Genomic DNA, 17,083 nt, shown 5'->3' with positions numbered 1-17,083 from the left:
GACCAGGCTGGCCACGAACTCAGAGATCCACCTGCCTCTGCCTCCTGAGTGCTGGAATTAAAGGCATCTGCCACCTCTGCCCGGCATAATTCTTGATTTCTAAAGTATACTTTATTTCTTTCTTCCTATACAGGGTGACAGGCTTGTCTTGGAACTCTCCTATTTCAGTTTCTTGGTGGCTGATACTATATAGATATGTACCACATCACAGTCATCAAATCCTGAAACTGAAAACGCATACTGCATGGAGTTTTTGCCTGTAGTGTAAAATACTAATAGGCAAACATGCTCTACGTAAGGAGAACAAGGTCAATCCCAGGCCATATACATAATGTGTTTCCAACAAGATAACGAATGAGCTAAAAATAACTTTTATTATCCTAATGTCATAGCAATGAGTTATTCATGCAGCCATTGTGATACCACTGTTTTTAAAAAAAGGGAATAAAAAACAAACTACTGTATTGCCGGTAACATAAAAGTTTAGTGCGAACAATTACATATACTGCATTGTTGATAAATGACTGTTTCTGGCTTATACAGTTACTGTGTTTTTATTACTATTTGATAATGTACTCCTCTCTACTTACTAAAAAAGACTGTGTGTGTGTGTGTGTGTGTGTGTAAAGGGGACTGAAGAAAACATGCTAGGATATACTAACAAAGCATCATCTTTTGTTTATTATGGCTCCAGTACATCTGGCTACAAGTACAGATTTCTACCCCTGGGTTTGTGTAGCTGCACACTGATGCTCATAAAATACCAAAATTACCAAGACAGAGTCCTCAGAATTTATGCCCTTTGTTAAGCAATGTATGCTTGGAACTGCAAGGAAATAACTATGAATGTTGATAACAGATTGTATCCTGGATATTTTTTTTTACAGAAAATGAACTAAATGAAAACAAATCCAAATTAAAAACAAAATACATATTCATGGTTAAGTGTCCACATATATACAAGTCCTTTTTGATCGTGATGTTATTCTCTCTGAGATTATTTCAGTTAAAGAAAGTCGATTTTCAAATTTAACTGTACTACTACCATAGTATGAGATGCTTAATATTTTTTTCAGAAATAACAACAATTTGAAAAATCTAACAGAAATCCACTTGGCATCAGCATGAATGCAACACATCTTTCATAACTTCACTGTCTTTTTGAGAAGTGTCCAGTGAAGCTGGGGTAAAATATAAATATTCACCATAAAAAAGAACATTGGAAAGGAAGAAAGAGCTAGGCACCAGAAGAAATCTTCACATGTTGAAGCCCACCAGAGGAGATTCTAGACAGCAGCTGAACATTCAAAACAGAATTATATAAAAAGTTTTACTCTAAGACACAGAGACTCAGTAAAATCTTACACTTTAAAAAAAAATACCCATGAGTTCCAGATCAACTAGAGAAGTAGCTGGGTGATATATGAAAATGGGGTGCATTCCCCACTTCTGCCCACGCTTCAGTGACCTGCCTGCAGTGAATTGGGAACTTCCTGAAATAGCATCTAGTTAAAAGTCATAATCTGAGAGGCAGCGCAGTCTCACGCTCACCCTGTTAACTTGCCATCTGTCTTTTGAATCCAAAGACTGAAACACCAAATAAAAATTCTTGCTATTTCAGCCTTCTAGTTATTTTAGGCCCCCATAAGTGACAGTCTACAGTAAATGCACACATACTTGCTGCTAGAATGAAGCCACACACACAGCAGAGGAGGCAGATAGAGACATGACACAGTGGACAGTCATTGTGCCAGCAGACATCTACACTGACTCAAACCCAGTGGTGACCTTGGGGGCCAGAGATCAACACCATCTGCCTTTTGTTTCACCTAGAAAGCTCCCACTACTTCCCAAGCTTGCTCACCTTGGCTAACACTGCCAGGGGCTGTCATTGTTCTAAGTGAGTGGTTCCTAACCACTGTGACCCACAGGTTCAGAACCACTTCTCTAAGGTACTAGGAGGACAGGAAAGACTGCCTGGGACACTTTCCCTAAAAGAGTAGCTTCAAAGTTAAGCCCAGGGTCCCTGCCTCTCTGTCAAGTAGAGCAACCAGAGATATGCTTACACACAAAGTAATGTAGGGAAGCCATCTGCGTCTACAACTACTGCCTTCGAAATGAAATGTTCATTCGGGAGTGCTCCCAGCCTCATTGGAACACACAAAATGACCTCGAACTGTAGAAAGGCCTGCAACATGAACTGAAAAAGGGCAGTTCATGTAGGTGCCCCAACCAGTCTGGGGAAACACCACAAACACGTCACAGAGACAATAGTGAAACAAGAGCGGCTCTGACCTCCAGGGTTACAAGATGATAAAAACAGTCTGGCATTTCTTTTCAGGGCAAGTTTCAAAACCCAACTCTGGCCTGAGAAACAGGGACAAATGTTGACTATTTCTTTATGTGGCGGGAGCGCGGCCAAGCATAATGGTAAAGTTGAGATAACTGACATCCTACACTGCGTAACTGACAAAAACACATGAAGCCACCCCCTCGCTGGTATTATGAGTCAAAACAAACTGCTGACAACTGCAGACAGCTATGTGAGGGGGCGCAACAATAACACGCAGAACACACAGGCCTCTGTTTGCCTTTCAAGCGTTACAAGTCTGCTCCACTGATGTAAGAAAACAGCAGTTATTTCTTTAAAGGGCCTTTGACGCACTGAAAACATCTCGGATGTGCCTCGGAGCTGCTCCGCTTGTGCAAAAGAAAAGGAGAGGGGTCAGTCTAGTGAGTAAGAAGCCCGGACCCAAGCCTCCAAACATGCCTTTTAAAAGGAAAGTGGGGGAGACAGGAGCTAAGTGAGCACAAGAGAACCTTAGCTCAAGTTCTCACATTTGAAAGTCTTTCTACATATCATTAAATTCTATCAACAATAATGCAAGATAGTTTCCAGAACAAGATGTCTGAGATTATCTGGGGGAACTGGGGAAGGGAAACTCAACCACCTACTGCCACAGCAAGTCAGGATTTGAATCAAGTAGTTTTGTTAATAACACAGACAGAAAAAAATCATACTGTTCATGATGAAAACACACATTTTGGGAGGATTCCCCAGCTGCGGGAAACTGGTATATCTGGAGTCATGAAAATAGCACAGACGAGAAACAAAAAGCATTTAACGAAATGTTAGCATAAGAATTAAAGGAAGTGAAAGCATCTTATTGGGGTTCAGAGAGACAATTAATAAATAGTTGGGTTGTGAATGCGCTCACTAAGCAGAATGCAGGAGGAGGCAGAGGCAAACATGCCAACCGAAGTTTTCAAGAAGGTGTGTTAGAGGCGCTATGGGGAGTCACAAGGACACCTCGTTCAGAAAGCACTTCCACCCTACCGGAGCTTCACCCACTTTTCCCCTAAATCTAACTTTACTAAAGATAAACACAGTTAAGAAGTCGCCCTATAATATAACTACTCCACAACAAGCAGCAATGGGATTTATTACTCTACATTTGCACATGCTTTCCCTATAAAAGAACTGGCACTCGCTGCCAGATGTCAAGAAGGAGACATTGTTGACCTACAACTTCTCAAGAATAGACATTAGACTTTTCACTAGGTTCCAATGAGAAATTTCACCCTGTCCCTTTTTCAAGTCAATAGAAGCTCTGGACTAAATCTGGAAATTGGGGGGGAAATGCAACTATTCTTCGTGTCTGCTTTGAATGCTACTTTGAACTATGTAGAAATACACAGACGTGAATCTTGCCTTCAAAATTTGATGAGGGGTATTTTCTCCCTTGGAACTTCCTCCATTCTCATGAGCTCTTTCTCATTTTCCTTTAATAAATCGATGTTCTCTTTGATCCAAAAACAAAAATAAATTTATATTAAACTTTTATGAGCATTTAAAATGCCACCAATCATCACTTAATATGACAGCAATATTTTGTGATACAGGGCAGATTGCCACATGATAGTTCTTGATAAGGTGATAAGGGCTATATGGTCAGAGGAGCAAAAGAAGTTCTACTCAGAGTACTCAGAAAACACTAACTAGTGGAGGTGGGCAAGAGGTGGGATGGGAGTTGACACTGTACCAGTAGCTGGAAAGAGGAACCTCAGAAAGAAGAAGGAAGGAAGAGGGCAGAATGAAAGGCAGGCATACAAAAGTAAACTATATGGATATTATGATGGGGGGGGTGGGGAGAGGGTGGTCTGAATCCATCTTCCATGCCAAAATTTTCCCAATGAACTTGCAGGAAGGCTGGCATCTTTGCAATGTTAATTGCCATGACTGGGAAATGTTCCTCCAGCGACTAACTGAGAGGCTTTCTAAACTGCAAAGAGCTCAGAACACATTCAGGATTCCATTCTTATCGGAGCCACTTCAAGTCAGAGGTCCCTGGAAATTTTATACTTTGGATGAGATGGTAGAAACAGCAGACACGATTTTTCTAAGTATACATGTTCAGATCCCAGGTGATCAAATTTAGGAAGTGCCACCAACAGCTGAAATCAGAAGAGGATTGAAGTGACCAGAGGAATGTAAAGGAAACCCAAGGAGCCAAGTAAGTACCTCAGGCAAACCCTACTACTCCCTTTCATCGAAATAAAACTTTGCTCATCTCGACTAAGTTAAAAATTAAAATAAAAAGGTTAAGAGGCACCAAGCAACATTTCACTCAAACTCAAACACTTAGAAAACAAGTGCAGAAATCGTTTTCCAAAAACGGTATTCTGGGTGTGGATGAAAGCTAGAAACAGTCCTGTTGAAAAGAACACAAAACACTGGCTGACCAGCTGACAGGCATTATTAATAGCAATTTCATGAAGATGAGAAAAGAGCAATTTTCATGGCCCCTAAATGTGCAAACAGTCCCGGTAAGTCCTTCCGAAACACAGGCTGAAAAAGGCACCGCCACTCACACTTCTCAGGCCACCAGCTGCGGATTCAGGCAAACTACGTGGTAAGGAGCCATCAGCTGTGAACACACATGCTCATGCAGCTCCTGTCCAGTGGTGAAACCTTCAAGCAACACTGAGCCCCAGACAGAAGAGGGCCTAATCACGCAGCTTGATACAGATCTTCTCTGTACAGGCGCTGATAACTATGATAAATATCATTTCTAAGGCATTTTACACACCGAACACTGGTCTTCCTTACCAACCAAACCAATTATTGGTGTTGAACTACAGGTTCATATTATGCAAAGTTTAAAAGAAAATAAAACTGCCTTTTCTTCTAACGACTGGGTAACAAGTACACAACGAACGACACTTTGTGAATTCGTTTCTTTAATTTGTCCTCATTTTCCACCTTGAGGGCCAATAAAAACTGAGAAAGTTTACGATAAAAAGTTGCAACTGGCAGAGTGAACGCAGTTCTGTGGTAGAGCACCTGCCTGAGAGAGACGGGGCTTTGGGATTGGCTGACCTGGCCACTGAAAACAAGTTTCTCTTGCTCATGTGAACATCACATCATTTGGTAGAGATGAAATTTTTCAAGTACATGAGAGATGTCACCCTACAGAGTTCAGTATACATTGAGAGTGGCAAACCCCAAGATTTTGATCTTACCAATAATCTCAAATAGTGCCACAATATAAATATTACTTTTCATATTAAATACTAATAAAATAATTGTTTTACATAGCACTCAAAATCTGAACCTTCACACAATTACGGTTCCTGAGAAACCACTGAAAATACTTTCTGAGAGGTTCTCTGAGAATCCCCTACAAGGTCGCTTAGTGCCTTAAGCAGGAATCTGTCATGTGTACAGCAAAAGCCTAAAAGGTGATGACAGCGGCTCCCCATGGAGCAGAGGGAAAGCTTGCTGCAGGTACAATAATGTCTCCTTCCAGGACAAATGTCATCACTATCAAAGACTCTGTCCTTTAGGACTGAAGCTCCTCCATGGTCCAGTTTAGGGTGCACACAGGTGTCGCAAGATCTTCATCCTGCCCTGTAGGAGCTGGGGCTCAGAACAACTGATACTCTGTTAGTTTGGAAACTAACGGTAGTCCTAATGTCCTGACAAAAGAGTCTCCCGCCTTCTGCTGGTACGTGAAGATGAAACTAACAAGCTGAAGGCAATATACTTTTAAAGAATGAAGTCCTAAAGCTTCCCCTGGAGACAAACCTCTAGTATGTGTGCATTATCTGCTGATCTGTTATGACAGGCACTGCCAGATAACACCACGCCTTCTCAATCCTTGTGTTCCTGTCCTGCTGTGGAGGCTGAAATTTAAATTTTTCGGTGTATCAAAACTCTTGTACCTCGGGGGTTAAAGAGCATGCTTATCATATTTGTGAGGCTCCTGTGGGGTCCTCCTCCTTCCTCTCTTCTGTGGCCTGAGGGGAATGCAGTTTTATCAAGAATTCTTGAATCAGGAGGGGAAAGGAAAGAAAACTCAACCTTCAAGGAAGGGAATTACAGAGCCAGACGGCCTAGACTACTTCTAATTACATAAACTACTGTCATTTGGGTACCACTAGTCACCAAACATTTTCATAACTGAAGTGACACATACACCCAGCCTCTGTTGATAAAATATTTTCAGTAGCTTCATGTCCAAAACCTAGCTCAGTACTTTAAACCAGCAGCTGGCCAACTGCAACCCACAGGCAAAACTCAGCCTGGCTCTTTTAAGTAAGTAAGGCTTTAGCAAACCATAGTCATGCCAATTAATTTATACACATTTCCATCCTAGAACAAAGGCAAAGCTGATTGGTTCCAAAACACAAGGTGGAACTTTACTGTGTGGTTCAACAGTTTGTGCAGCCCTGACCCAAGCCACTTTTAAAAATGGTCGTTTAATCTCATTGAGCATCTCCAAACCGGTTTGCTATAACTAGACTTGAAATTATATACAGTGTAATGCTTTGTGTTTTAATTCTAAACACAGAAAATGGATGTATCTGCCATCTACACGAAAAAATGTTTCCTCTTTCTTTTTATTTGCAAGGCAAATAACTTTGCATAAAGATTTAATGACATAAGTCACAGTTGCTTATTTTGATTAGCTCTCTAGCATTTATCATGAGACGAAAAACCAAGCAGAGATTCTTAATCAAGAATAATCACAGCTGTTAATAGAGTAACTTTTAATTATGTATGGTGATATTTCTAAAAGTTTTTTTAAGTAGAGATGGCATTTAAACATAAAACAACAATATATGTGTCAATATATGAAACTTGATTATTGAACAGCCTTAATTTCATATTTTTCAATACATTCATGGTAATCAGTCAATTCAGCAATTCAGCATTCATTCTAACATTCTAACTACAAAACTAATCTAGCCTTACAAGCCTTTGCAAAAGGAATTTCAAGTAATTATGTTTGGCATATCCTACCAAGCGAAGTTTCTCCCACTTTGATGACATTCTAAGAAGTTTCAACTTTCTTCCCCTGTGTAGTACAAAGTTACACTTCCAAATCCAGTCACCAGTAAGAATTGAACTGTACCTTCAAAAGAGTAAGTGGCATTCTAGGCTTGCCCTTCTTGTGACAATGACTTTTCTTGGAAATTGTGTCTTTGTAGATGCAGCAAGCTAAAGATGGTTTATTGGGGCTGATCTCAAACACACACTGACTGGTAACCTCAGAAAAAGGTTTGGTTAGGGAATAAATTAAGGGGTAGTGCAGGGGGTAGGGAAAGAGAGAGGAGAGATGGAGGAGACACCGTGTGATGGTAGAGGCTGGGACTAGTGTAGTGCTTCCACACACCCAATACCAGAGCTACCAAAGACAGCAATTGGCAAGGCACGTGACCTCCCTGTAGGTGCCCAGGGCAAGGTCCAGAGATGTTTTGCTTTGGATTTCAGCCTCCAGAACTGGGAAAGACACAGATTCTCTTGCTTGAGCCATCCAGGTAGCTGCACTTTGTTATGGCAGTTCAAGGAAAGGAATGTCACTGCACATTTGTGGCTGCTTGTGTAAGTGTTGTAGTACAACTGGGATCAGGTATTTTGGACAACACAGTTCAATAAGACATCTGACCATCTTTCTGTTTAATCTGGTCCTCCGCTGTTCTCTGCCCAGCAGGATGAGCTTCTGCTTTTATTATTTTAGTCTTTAACGAAGAGTTTTTTTGGTAATGACCTCCTATGTGTATCCTGCCAAAATGAGCACAGCCATAAACTAGGAATATATGTGTGCATACATATGAATTCGAGTCCAAACAATGATGTCGGGGGACGGGAAATATGGAAAATTGACTCAGAAAACTGAAGGACTTTTACTGCACAGCAGACAGCCCTAAGCTCTACTGGAGATACACACCCTCCCCAATCAGTGCTGAATGCTAATCGCTTTGGATTCCTGGAAAGCCTACTTCACTGTTAAATTAGTGTAAAGCTAGAGACTTCTTAGGGTAGATAACCAAGCACTCCAGGGCTATAGTGTTATCACTGTGGGCTTGTCTGTTTTATAAACAGACTCTAAATTAGCTTTGTAAGAAACGGCCAAAGGAGCTTCCTCTAACAAAATAACAAATCTGCCACTTGAAAGGCAACATTCATCGACCTTCTTTGTGGGAGTATTGCTATTATGAAACTAAAAACAAGCATTCTTTCTCAAGTGCTTCTGGATTTTAATTATCAAATCTGAACGTCACTAGATATTTACCGGCAGCAAAACATTAATTTTAATAAGCTGCCTTAAGACTGAAAAACAAAAAAGGTATTTAGTCATAAAGCCAAGTTCACTGGAGTCTTGTGTTTTTCCTTATTTTTTAATTTCACAATGGTTATCTCGGGAATTTATAAACATTTAATAAACTGGAATCTTCAGAGTGAATTCCTAATTTAATAATCCAGACAATATATGTTTATGATATACATATATATAGTATATTGAAAGATACTAAAATAATTTGCGAAAAAAACTGCAAGGAACCAGGAGCTAAAGGCTGAATGACATTAGGTTGTTGCTGAAATCAAATGAAACAAATAAGCAACAGATACATGGATTACAGGCAAGTATTTTATTGAAATGTTCTTAAGTGGAATTCTCTCTAACACGCATCTAAAATTTTTTGTTCCCTTGTATTTTGGAAATGGAACACCAATGAAAAACTTGCTTCAAAATGGACAGTTTCACTTTTCATGTGAACACAAATTAACTATCAACTAAAACTGTACTTTATTTCCAGTAGACAAAGTAACAGGGGTGCAGTTAGTCAAACACACTGAGCCCTAAAGTCTGTAACTGCCCACCTGAACAGTCTTTCTTTGTTTAACTCCAAAAACATCTGTCCAAATCGCTTTCTTGTGACCTCTGTGTTAATGATGTGTTAAAGAAATGATTCCCTTCATTTTCAGGGCTTAGAGAAGTCAATTCATAACTTCTCAAATGCATGAAATAGTCTTACTGGGAACAAATAAAACTTTTACTCTACTCATTTACAGTTAACCAACACTAGATATATGTTTGAGTTTCTTAAAAAAATAAAATTCCATTTCCTAGCAGGAACACATAGTTCTGCATAAAATATTAATGTTTTAATTAGGCAGTTTTACATTTTAAAAGACAAAATGCCTAGGATGTAGATGAGTATACAAAATTTAAAGTCAATAAATGTATTAAAATATTAGTATTCAAAAAATGTGTAGTTTATTTTGTTTCCCTTAGAAACCACATTCTTTATTGTTTGCAGTTTATATCTCTTCTCCTCATGAACTCAGAAAGGCTATAATTTTCACCATTAGGAAGTAGAAAGTAGAGTTTATTTAAATAATATAACGGTTCCCTTTCATGCAGTTCAATAATAAATATTTAACAGAAGAGAAGGCATTTGATACCAGTACAATCTATCCTGCGTAGGCCAGTTCAGTACTAGTATGGGTCCCCATGTCTGACCAACATCTAAACGGAACACGCATTGCACTACTCTTTGTTTAAAACAATGTGACACCCAGTAGAATGAGTAGCAGGCAGGTTTCTTTGTGTTTTGTTGGATCCTCTTTATTACTGGTATTACTATCGGGGGAGGGGATTGAGAAGCTGCTTTGTTTTTCCTGTTTTTATTTTCTTTTCCAATTCAACTTTAACTTAATTATGTCTCTTCAAAAGAGCAGCTCCAAAATTTTCTGGATAGCTATCTCAGCTATCATACTCGAGGTATAGAGCAGGCGCAGTCAGTGGTAACAAGCCCATAAGCGGAAATGTCATTAACATGGCAGAGAATCCTTTTCCTTTGCTCAGCTTAGTCAGTGGTCAATGGAAATCTGACTGATGTTTCTGCAGTTTCAAATAAAGGCTAGCCTCTGACAGGATTAAACTCTCTGTGCTGAAATGCATTAAACCTTAAGAAGCACGCACATTATTATGTGAAACAAGTTAACACTGCTCCCTCCTATACAAGCACTGGCTCCATTTTCTCCAAGAGTGGATTTGTCCTCTACAACACTGGTGTATGAAGAATGAATAAGAGGCCTTGAAATGATAATAACAAGACAACATCATCTACGTCGCCTCTGTGTGCATGTTAAAGCTTTTCTTTTCTCCACAGACAGACTTTTAAATGCAGCGCTATTTTTCCTCACCCCGGTAAACTCTGAGTTTTGTTTCAGTAGCCAAGCACATGGGAGGAAGGAGGTTATATGGTCCGGGCTTACTGAAGCAATTCCTAGAAGAATATTCATAGGCCATCCTATGTGGCAGTCCGATACCAGGCTTTGGACAGAAGCTGATTAATGTTTCCTTTACTGGTGAAAGAGAAAATTCCCTATGAAAACTGACCACTGGAGAAAATGCCAGTAAAATCACAGAAGAAAAGGTCAGAACCTGGGTTAGCAGGAATGACCATCAGTTCTGCTTTGACTCAAAACACCAACCTGAGACAGCGTCTCCTCTTCCCACCCTCCAAGGAGACCTCTCTACATGGCGCTGCCGCCCACCATGCACACTCCCATGCAACCTGTGTGTCACCACACATCACAGCATAACTCTTCCCAGAACACCGCTCAGAATGAGTTCAACACCCAACTGAAGATACACCAACTTAACCCAGGCTGAAGTTCAATTGCTTCTCTAATGCATAAGTAAATAAGACCTGGGAAAAGGGACGCAAAGGAGTATGGCCGCACTAGTCGAGTCCCGTGACCCCCGCCGCCCTCCAACTCTCAACTGTCAGAAACCATTTCTCTGCCAATTCTTAAGGCAACAGGTTTTCACTATGCCTTAAATATTTATTTTCGTGCCAAATACATTTACCTCACAAGAATACATATGAAAGAAATACAATAAAAGCTGTTTGCTTATTTTACATTTATTTGTTCAACATATTTTACACTGGACATATACCACATTAGCATTAAATTGCTTTAACAATTCAGGCCACCTCTTCCTTAGCAGCCAGCTAGGGCAACTCCAGTTTCAGAACAGATACCCAATGTTTTCTGCTTTTTACTTACATTTAATGTAAAAATAAAGCCAGAAAGAAGTACATTATTGACACAGCAGATACATGAACATTAAACATTTTGACACACACACTCATCCAACACAACTTTATCCAACAAGTAGAGAGTCACATGAAGCAGTGCTGGTTTGAGTTGCTGAACTCCAAACGACTAGTTCTACTGCTGTTCCTCACTAGCAACTCAATAACATTACTGTTCTCAGTGAGCCACTGCAGAACCAAGAAAAAGGCAGTTCAGAGGCTTTATATGACTCCCGGTAACCAGTAGGTCTGACATGATCAGTGCTCATTCTACTGAACAACACAGTCAAACTTCCACAGGAAATTCACAGGATTTCTGCAATGTTCTACAAAGCAAATATCACAGAGCTATGTGCAGTGATACACCTCAAATAAGTTTGCGTTTAGACTCCAAGGATGCTCAGCAGTGAATGTGCACAATTATATGACTGCCAGATTAACACAAATCAGAAGTCTATGTCCTCAGTACCCAAGCCAATGGTACATTATAAATTATCATTTGACAATTATCTAGCACAAAAATTTGTACCTTAAAGAAAAAGTTGGCTATAGACCATTAAAAAAAAAAGAGGTCACAGACAAGGGAACATGCTACCTCAGCATACAAATTACTGTATTTCTTCATATAGTTGACTTGTAAGTCAGAATAATTAAACTTATTTGAATATTTGAACCAGAGGTACAAATGCAATTTACACAGTTGTGACCAGAGAGTCTTATACGACTTATCACTGTCAAGAAAACTACACATAATAAAAAAAAAAAATTACATGTGTCCTGTGGGTTTCATTTCGTTTTGATAATCAAAGGCGCAAATACAAAATAGTTGATGTAGTGATAATTATGGGTTCTCTCGATTATATTTCTGGAACCTTGTAGCAATTCAAATTCTCACTGATGGAGCTGCAGAGTTTTAGCTTTAAAACTAAAAGGCAACCAGGAAATTCAGTGTCCTCGAGATTTACAAACTGTCCTCCAAGAACACTCAATGAAGAGCCCAGAGTTACATCATCGGTTATACTCACTCTAAGGGTAAACTAGGGTTGTGAATAAGTTAGAAAACATTTGAAATAAACATTTATGTCATTTTACCTTTGGCAGAGGGCTTTGCTATGCTTAAATTTGATGGTTTGACATGCTCTGTGTATTTGTTTGGCCAGCCCACACAAACAATTCCAGAGCCTCTGTACCAAGAGAACTAAATTTTCCATTATACAACCCTAAACCATCTCAAACCAAATGAAGCTATGTTTTCCGATAAAAAAGAAACATTCCATGTTTCGTAGAGGTTTTCCTAATTTAAGGAAATAAATTAAATATTACCGAGAGGTAAATAAGTTCAGCCCATGCTAAGACATTATGTATCTTAATTGATACTAGTTTTCCACCTTGGAAATACTTTTACTATCAGTGAATATAAGTAAATTTAATGTAGCTCAGAAGAGGGACAGACTATCAGTTCCCTTATCTAGCTTGGAGAGATCCTGAAATTGGAAACCTAAGGGGCCGGGTGACAAACATCAGTGCACCTAAACATAAAGGTGGTCAGCATTCTGCTTTAAGTAAATACTTGGGCTAATGGCAGGTCTGAAGGTCACTGAGGAGAGACTCCAAACTCCTCATCAGTAGCTTGAAAGCCAGGAACTACCACTGGAGGATTTCAGTGGTCTGAAGAATGTGATCTGAATCCCACCTCTGAACACAAGGGAGCTAAGACATTCTAAACAGTCATCAAAACCTTAGGACTACTATCAAGTTAGGAAAATTTCTGGTAAAGAAGTGACATGGTATTGCCCTCCCCCAGCCCTTCAGTGGGCCTTCAATCACCTGTCAAAATCTCCTCAGAAAAGCCATCAGTTGTAGAACTTGGAAAACGAATATAAATTCTACGAAAGAATGCAAGCTAGCATAATGATCACTTTGCTATTGCCACCACTCATCTCTTGAAAGTGTCCTATTTTTTTCTCTAATAAACCTTGTCTCTTCTACACTACAATTTATGTGTCTGAACTCATCCAATAAAGCTCATAGGGAGTGGGAGCCATGGAGAGTCAGAGAGATATATCCAGAGGCAGGGAAATCAAGAGTTCAAGGCAAGGCATAGAAAGTTTGACACCAGAACTGAAGAGTCAGCTCTGCCGTTAAGAGCACTGTTTGCTCTTCCAGAGGACCCATGTTCAATTCCCAGAACTCACATGGCAGCTCATAACTGTTTGTAACTCAAGTTCCAGGGTACCCCACACCTTCACACAGACAGGCAGGCAAAATACCAATGCACACAAAATAAAAATTTAAAACTAAAATTAGACACAGAAAGTTTGATAGCATCCTGGGCTACATGGGATCTTGTCTTTGAGGGAGAAAGAGACACAGATGTGGAGTGCAGAGACAGAAACAGAGAGCATAGACAGAACACACATGAACTATAAAGTGAGTACTGAACTAATTTTATATCAGGCCTTTCCCTAGCCAGCTTCTCACTCAACGGTCAAAGTACGGAGATTGGAGCAACATCTACTCAAAGCTACTGCAGCAACAGATTCCAAGTGGAACTGAAGGACGGTATCTCCAACTGATGTAGATACGCATCAAGAAATCTCACTCATTATTGGTTGGAATGAAAAACAATACAGTCACCATGAAAGTCTAGAATTGACGAAATTAAACACCAGCAAGTCATATAATCTTACAACCATGCTCATATTTCCCCAGATGAATTGAATGTTCTGAGCGGCTTCAACAGAGTTGCCAAAATTTAGGCAATGAAGGTACCCTTCAACATGAGAGTGGGTGTAAAAACAGTGACATAGCATACAATGGCATATTCCATGAAATAAAAAGTAAGCTATGGAGCTACTAAAAGACCAGCAGGAGGCTAGTCTGAAAGTTATGTATTGCATACTGACTAGCTTGACCATAGAGCATTATTGTCATTCTGGTTGTAATCTTAATCTTTAACTGAACCGTTCCTCCAGCCCAACATAGCGAGTTTTTCTGGAGTATGAGTAGATACAGAACAAGTAATATATTCATAAACCATAGAACAATAAAAACAAACAATAAACCCCAAAAGAAAGAGATCAATACTGATGTGTTGACAGTCCTGTGTACCACACAATACAAAGATGGTACTGTGATGGAGCTCCATTCTCAAGGCTGAGCATGGCCATATCCATCAGAGTAAACACTGCCATGGTGATCTACAGAAGACCTTGATTCTCAAGGTTGAGCATGGCCATGTCCATCACAGAGTAAACACTGCCATGGTGATCTACAGAAGACCTTGATTCCCAAGGCTGAGCATGGCCATGTCTATCACAGAGTAAACACTGCCGTGATGATCTACAGAAGACCTTGATTCTCAAGGCTGAGCATGGCCATGTCCATCACAGAGTAAACACTGCCATGGTGATCTACAGAAGACCTTGATTCTCAAGGCTGAGCATGGCCATGTCCATCACATAGTGGATTATAATGATCTGCAGAAAACCGTGATGCCACAGTGATGGCAACAAAATAAGACAAAAGCATACAGTGATAGCTATATTCACAGAAATGGAGTTTTTTGACATTTCCTCAGACAATGAAGGAGAGAGCTCACCAGACCTTTAGCCGCTCAACTAATAGTCCACCTGCCACCCCCTCCTGCCTCTTGGCATGGGAAGCGTACAGGAAAAGGAAGGTTAACTGAAGATAAGATGCTAGCAATACAGTTTCAGAGCTAGGGTGGAACTCAGGAGTGAAGATCTCATGATTGCTGTCACCCAACTCTTACACGTAACCCCAGGGAACAGGTGGAATCGTTTCCTTGTACTGTCAATGGCCTATCTAGGGAGAAGAGGTGCTTGTTCATATGCCTTGAGGAAAATTCATATACAAAAGATATAAATTGGAGAAGACTGCTCGCCTGGGAAAAAAAGGAGGATGAACTAATGTGAGCAGTCTTCCTGTGAAACTCAAAGTACGCTGTATAGAACAGAAAAGCAAGTCCATAGGTTCAGGTTCAGCTTTCCACCTAAACATAAGCCAACCTTAAATACGGAAATGACATATTCCCCAAAGCACAGTCACAGCAACATAGAAAGACAAAAAGCAACATAAAGAACATGAATTAATGAACAATAGACATCTTAATGGTGCTCACCTGTCCTGCGACTGTTCTTCATACATCCTCTCCTTGCCTTCTTTAAAGAGCCGGATGGCTCGCTTTGACTTCTTCATGAGACTATCGATGTAGATTTTAAAATACTCGTTCTCGCTCAGTTGAGCAAGCTTCTGGTTGTCATCATATTTACTCAGTATAAGTCGCAAATGCTGATACGTATCAGGTAAAATGTCAAGTATATATGGTGGGCTATTTTTCAACTGAAGTTTGGGATTTTGGCACAATCTTACCTAAAAACAAAGAAAAAATAAAAGTTTTTTGGGAACTATAATATTTTCTCTCATAGAAAAATAATAAAGTAGAACCATGTCCCCTTTCTTTCCCACAATGTAACCTGTGCTCTGACTTACTGATTCAGTTTACAAAGCACCAACAAATACTTTTCTCCTTTAACTACCAAATCCTATTCTCATATTCCACAGTCTTTCCTCTAGTACAGCCTCATTTTCAACTCTGACTCTCGTGATTATCTTTAATACAATGCCATAATGCTAGAGTCTAACACAACTCCAGTATCCTGATCACTAATCACCGTATACTGTCAATATTCTTTGTTTTAATGAAAACAAGTGACCAATGACTAGCTAATTTGAAGATGTTATTTATTAAATCTGTTGAATACACGACTAAAGCTATTTCACAGATTTTAATTAATATTCTGATCCATTGTTTCTGAACCCTGAGGAGAATTTTTAACATATATGTAACTTCAACAACCGAGTTATTCAGCAGTTAACCAGATGTCAGGTCTAAGCAACCCCCCCCCACCACACACACACACAGTGTCTACCAGGCCTGTAAACATGTGACGTATACCATTCAGTCATTCCACCAGGTGCCTCCCAGTCAATGGAGCATTAAAGAGTGAGTGCTGCCTGCAGAACTGAAAATACTTTCTACCAGAAAAAAAAGAAGTGGTAATTCAAATCTACACTGCATCCGCTTTTTACATGTTATTATGACTTAGCCATTAAAAAGTCCAGTTCCTTCTACCCCTATGACTTAGGGTATTGAAAACCCACCAATTCGTTTATTTTAAAGAGATCTTTGGGAATTGCACAATGCTTTACTAAGGCACGAAAGCAGTCCTCACGACACACTGAACATCCACCTGCAGGAGGATCTATTATGTCAGTGTAGCTAGCACAAGGCCCTGAGTCCCTCAGATATGTGGCCTTCCTCTAGGTTTTGTGTATATTTTGTTTTTATAAAAGATTTCAGGGCAAGGTATTTTAAACACAATAAATCAACAATCTTGTCCTCTTCCTTCCCATTATACTGAACCTCACATTTGGGTGGCATCAGAGTGGCCAAAGGACATTTCTGGAAACTGGCTAATAAGAAGCTGAGTAGGAGAGACATTTAGAATGGGTTTAGAGGCTTTATATGCAAAGCATACAGTCATTTCCATAAATAGTAAAATTATGGTTGGCAGTCTGAAATAAGCCAGAGAAAAATACGGTGTGATCTCATTTATATACAGAATCTAAAAATGAAGACGTGAAATAAGTAGAAACAAGT

General features: G+C 39.7%; 1 protein-coding gene across 3 annotated transcripts in view; it reads right to left on the bottom strand.

Moving 5' to 3' along the window:
* Cblb (Cbl proto-oncogene B) overlaps positions 1–17,083 on the bottom strand; it is a 179,982-nt gene that overhangs the window by 147,735 nt on the left and 15,164 nt on the right. For all 3 annotated transcript variants that reach the window (XM_038344773.1, XM_038344776.1, XM_038344775.1), the window contains exon 3: positions 15,542–15,792. In XM_038344773.1, coding sequence (XP_038200701.1) covers positions 15,542–15,792 — 251 coding nt within the window. The remainder of the gene's footprint in view (positions 1–15,541; positions 15,793–17,083) is intronic.

This window comes from Arvicola amphibius, chromosome 10 (assembly GCF_903992535.2).
Source record: "Arvicola amphibius chromosome 10, mArvAmp1.2, whole genome shotgun sequence".
NCBI classification, from domain to species: Eukaryota; Metazoa; Chordata; class Mammalia; order Rodentia; family Cricetidae; genus Arvicola; species Arvicola amphibius.
The sequence above is the reverse complement of the archived record's forward strand: the minus strand, read 5'-3'. Positions and strand labels throughout refer to the sequence as shown.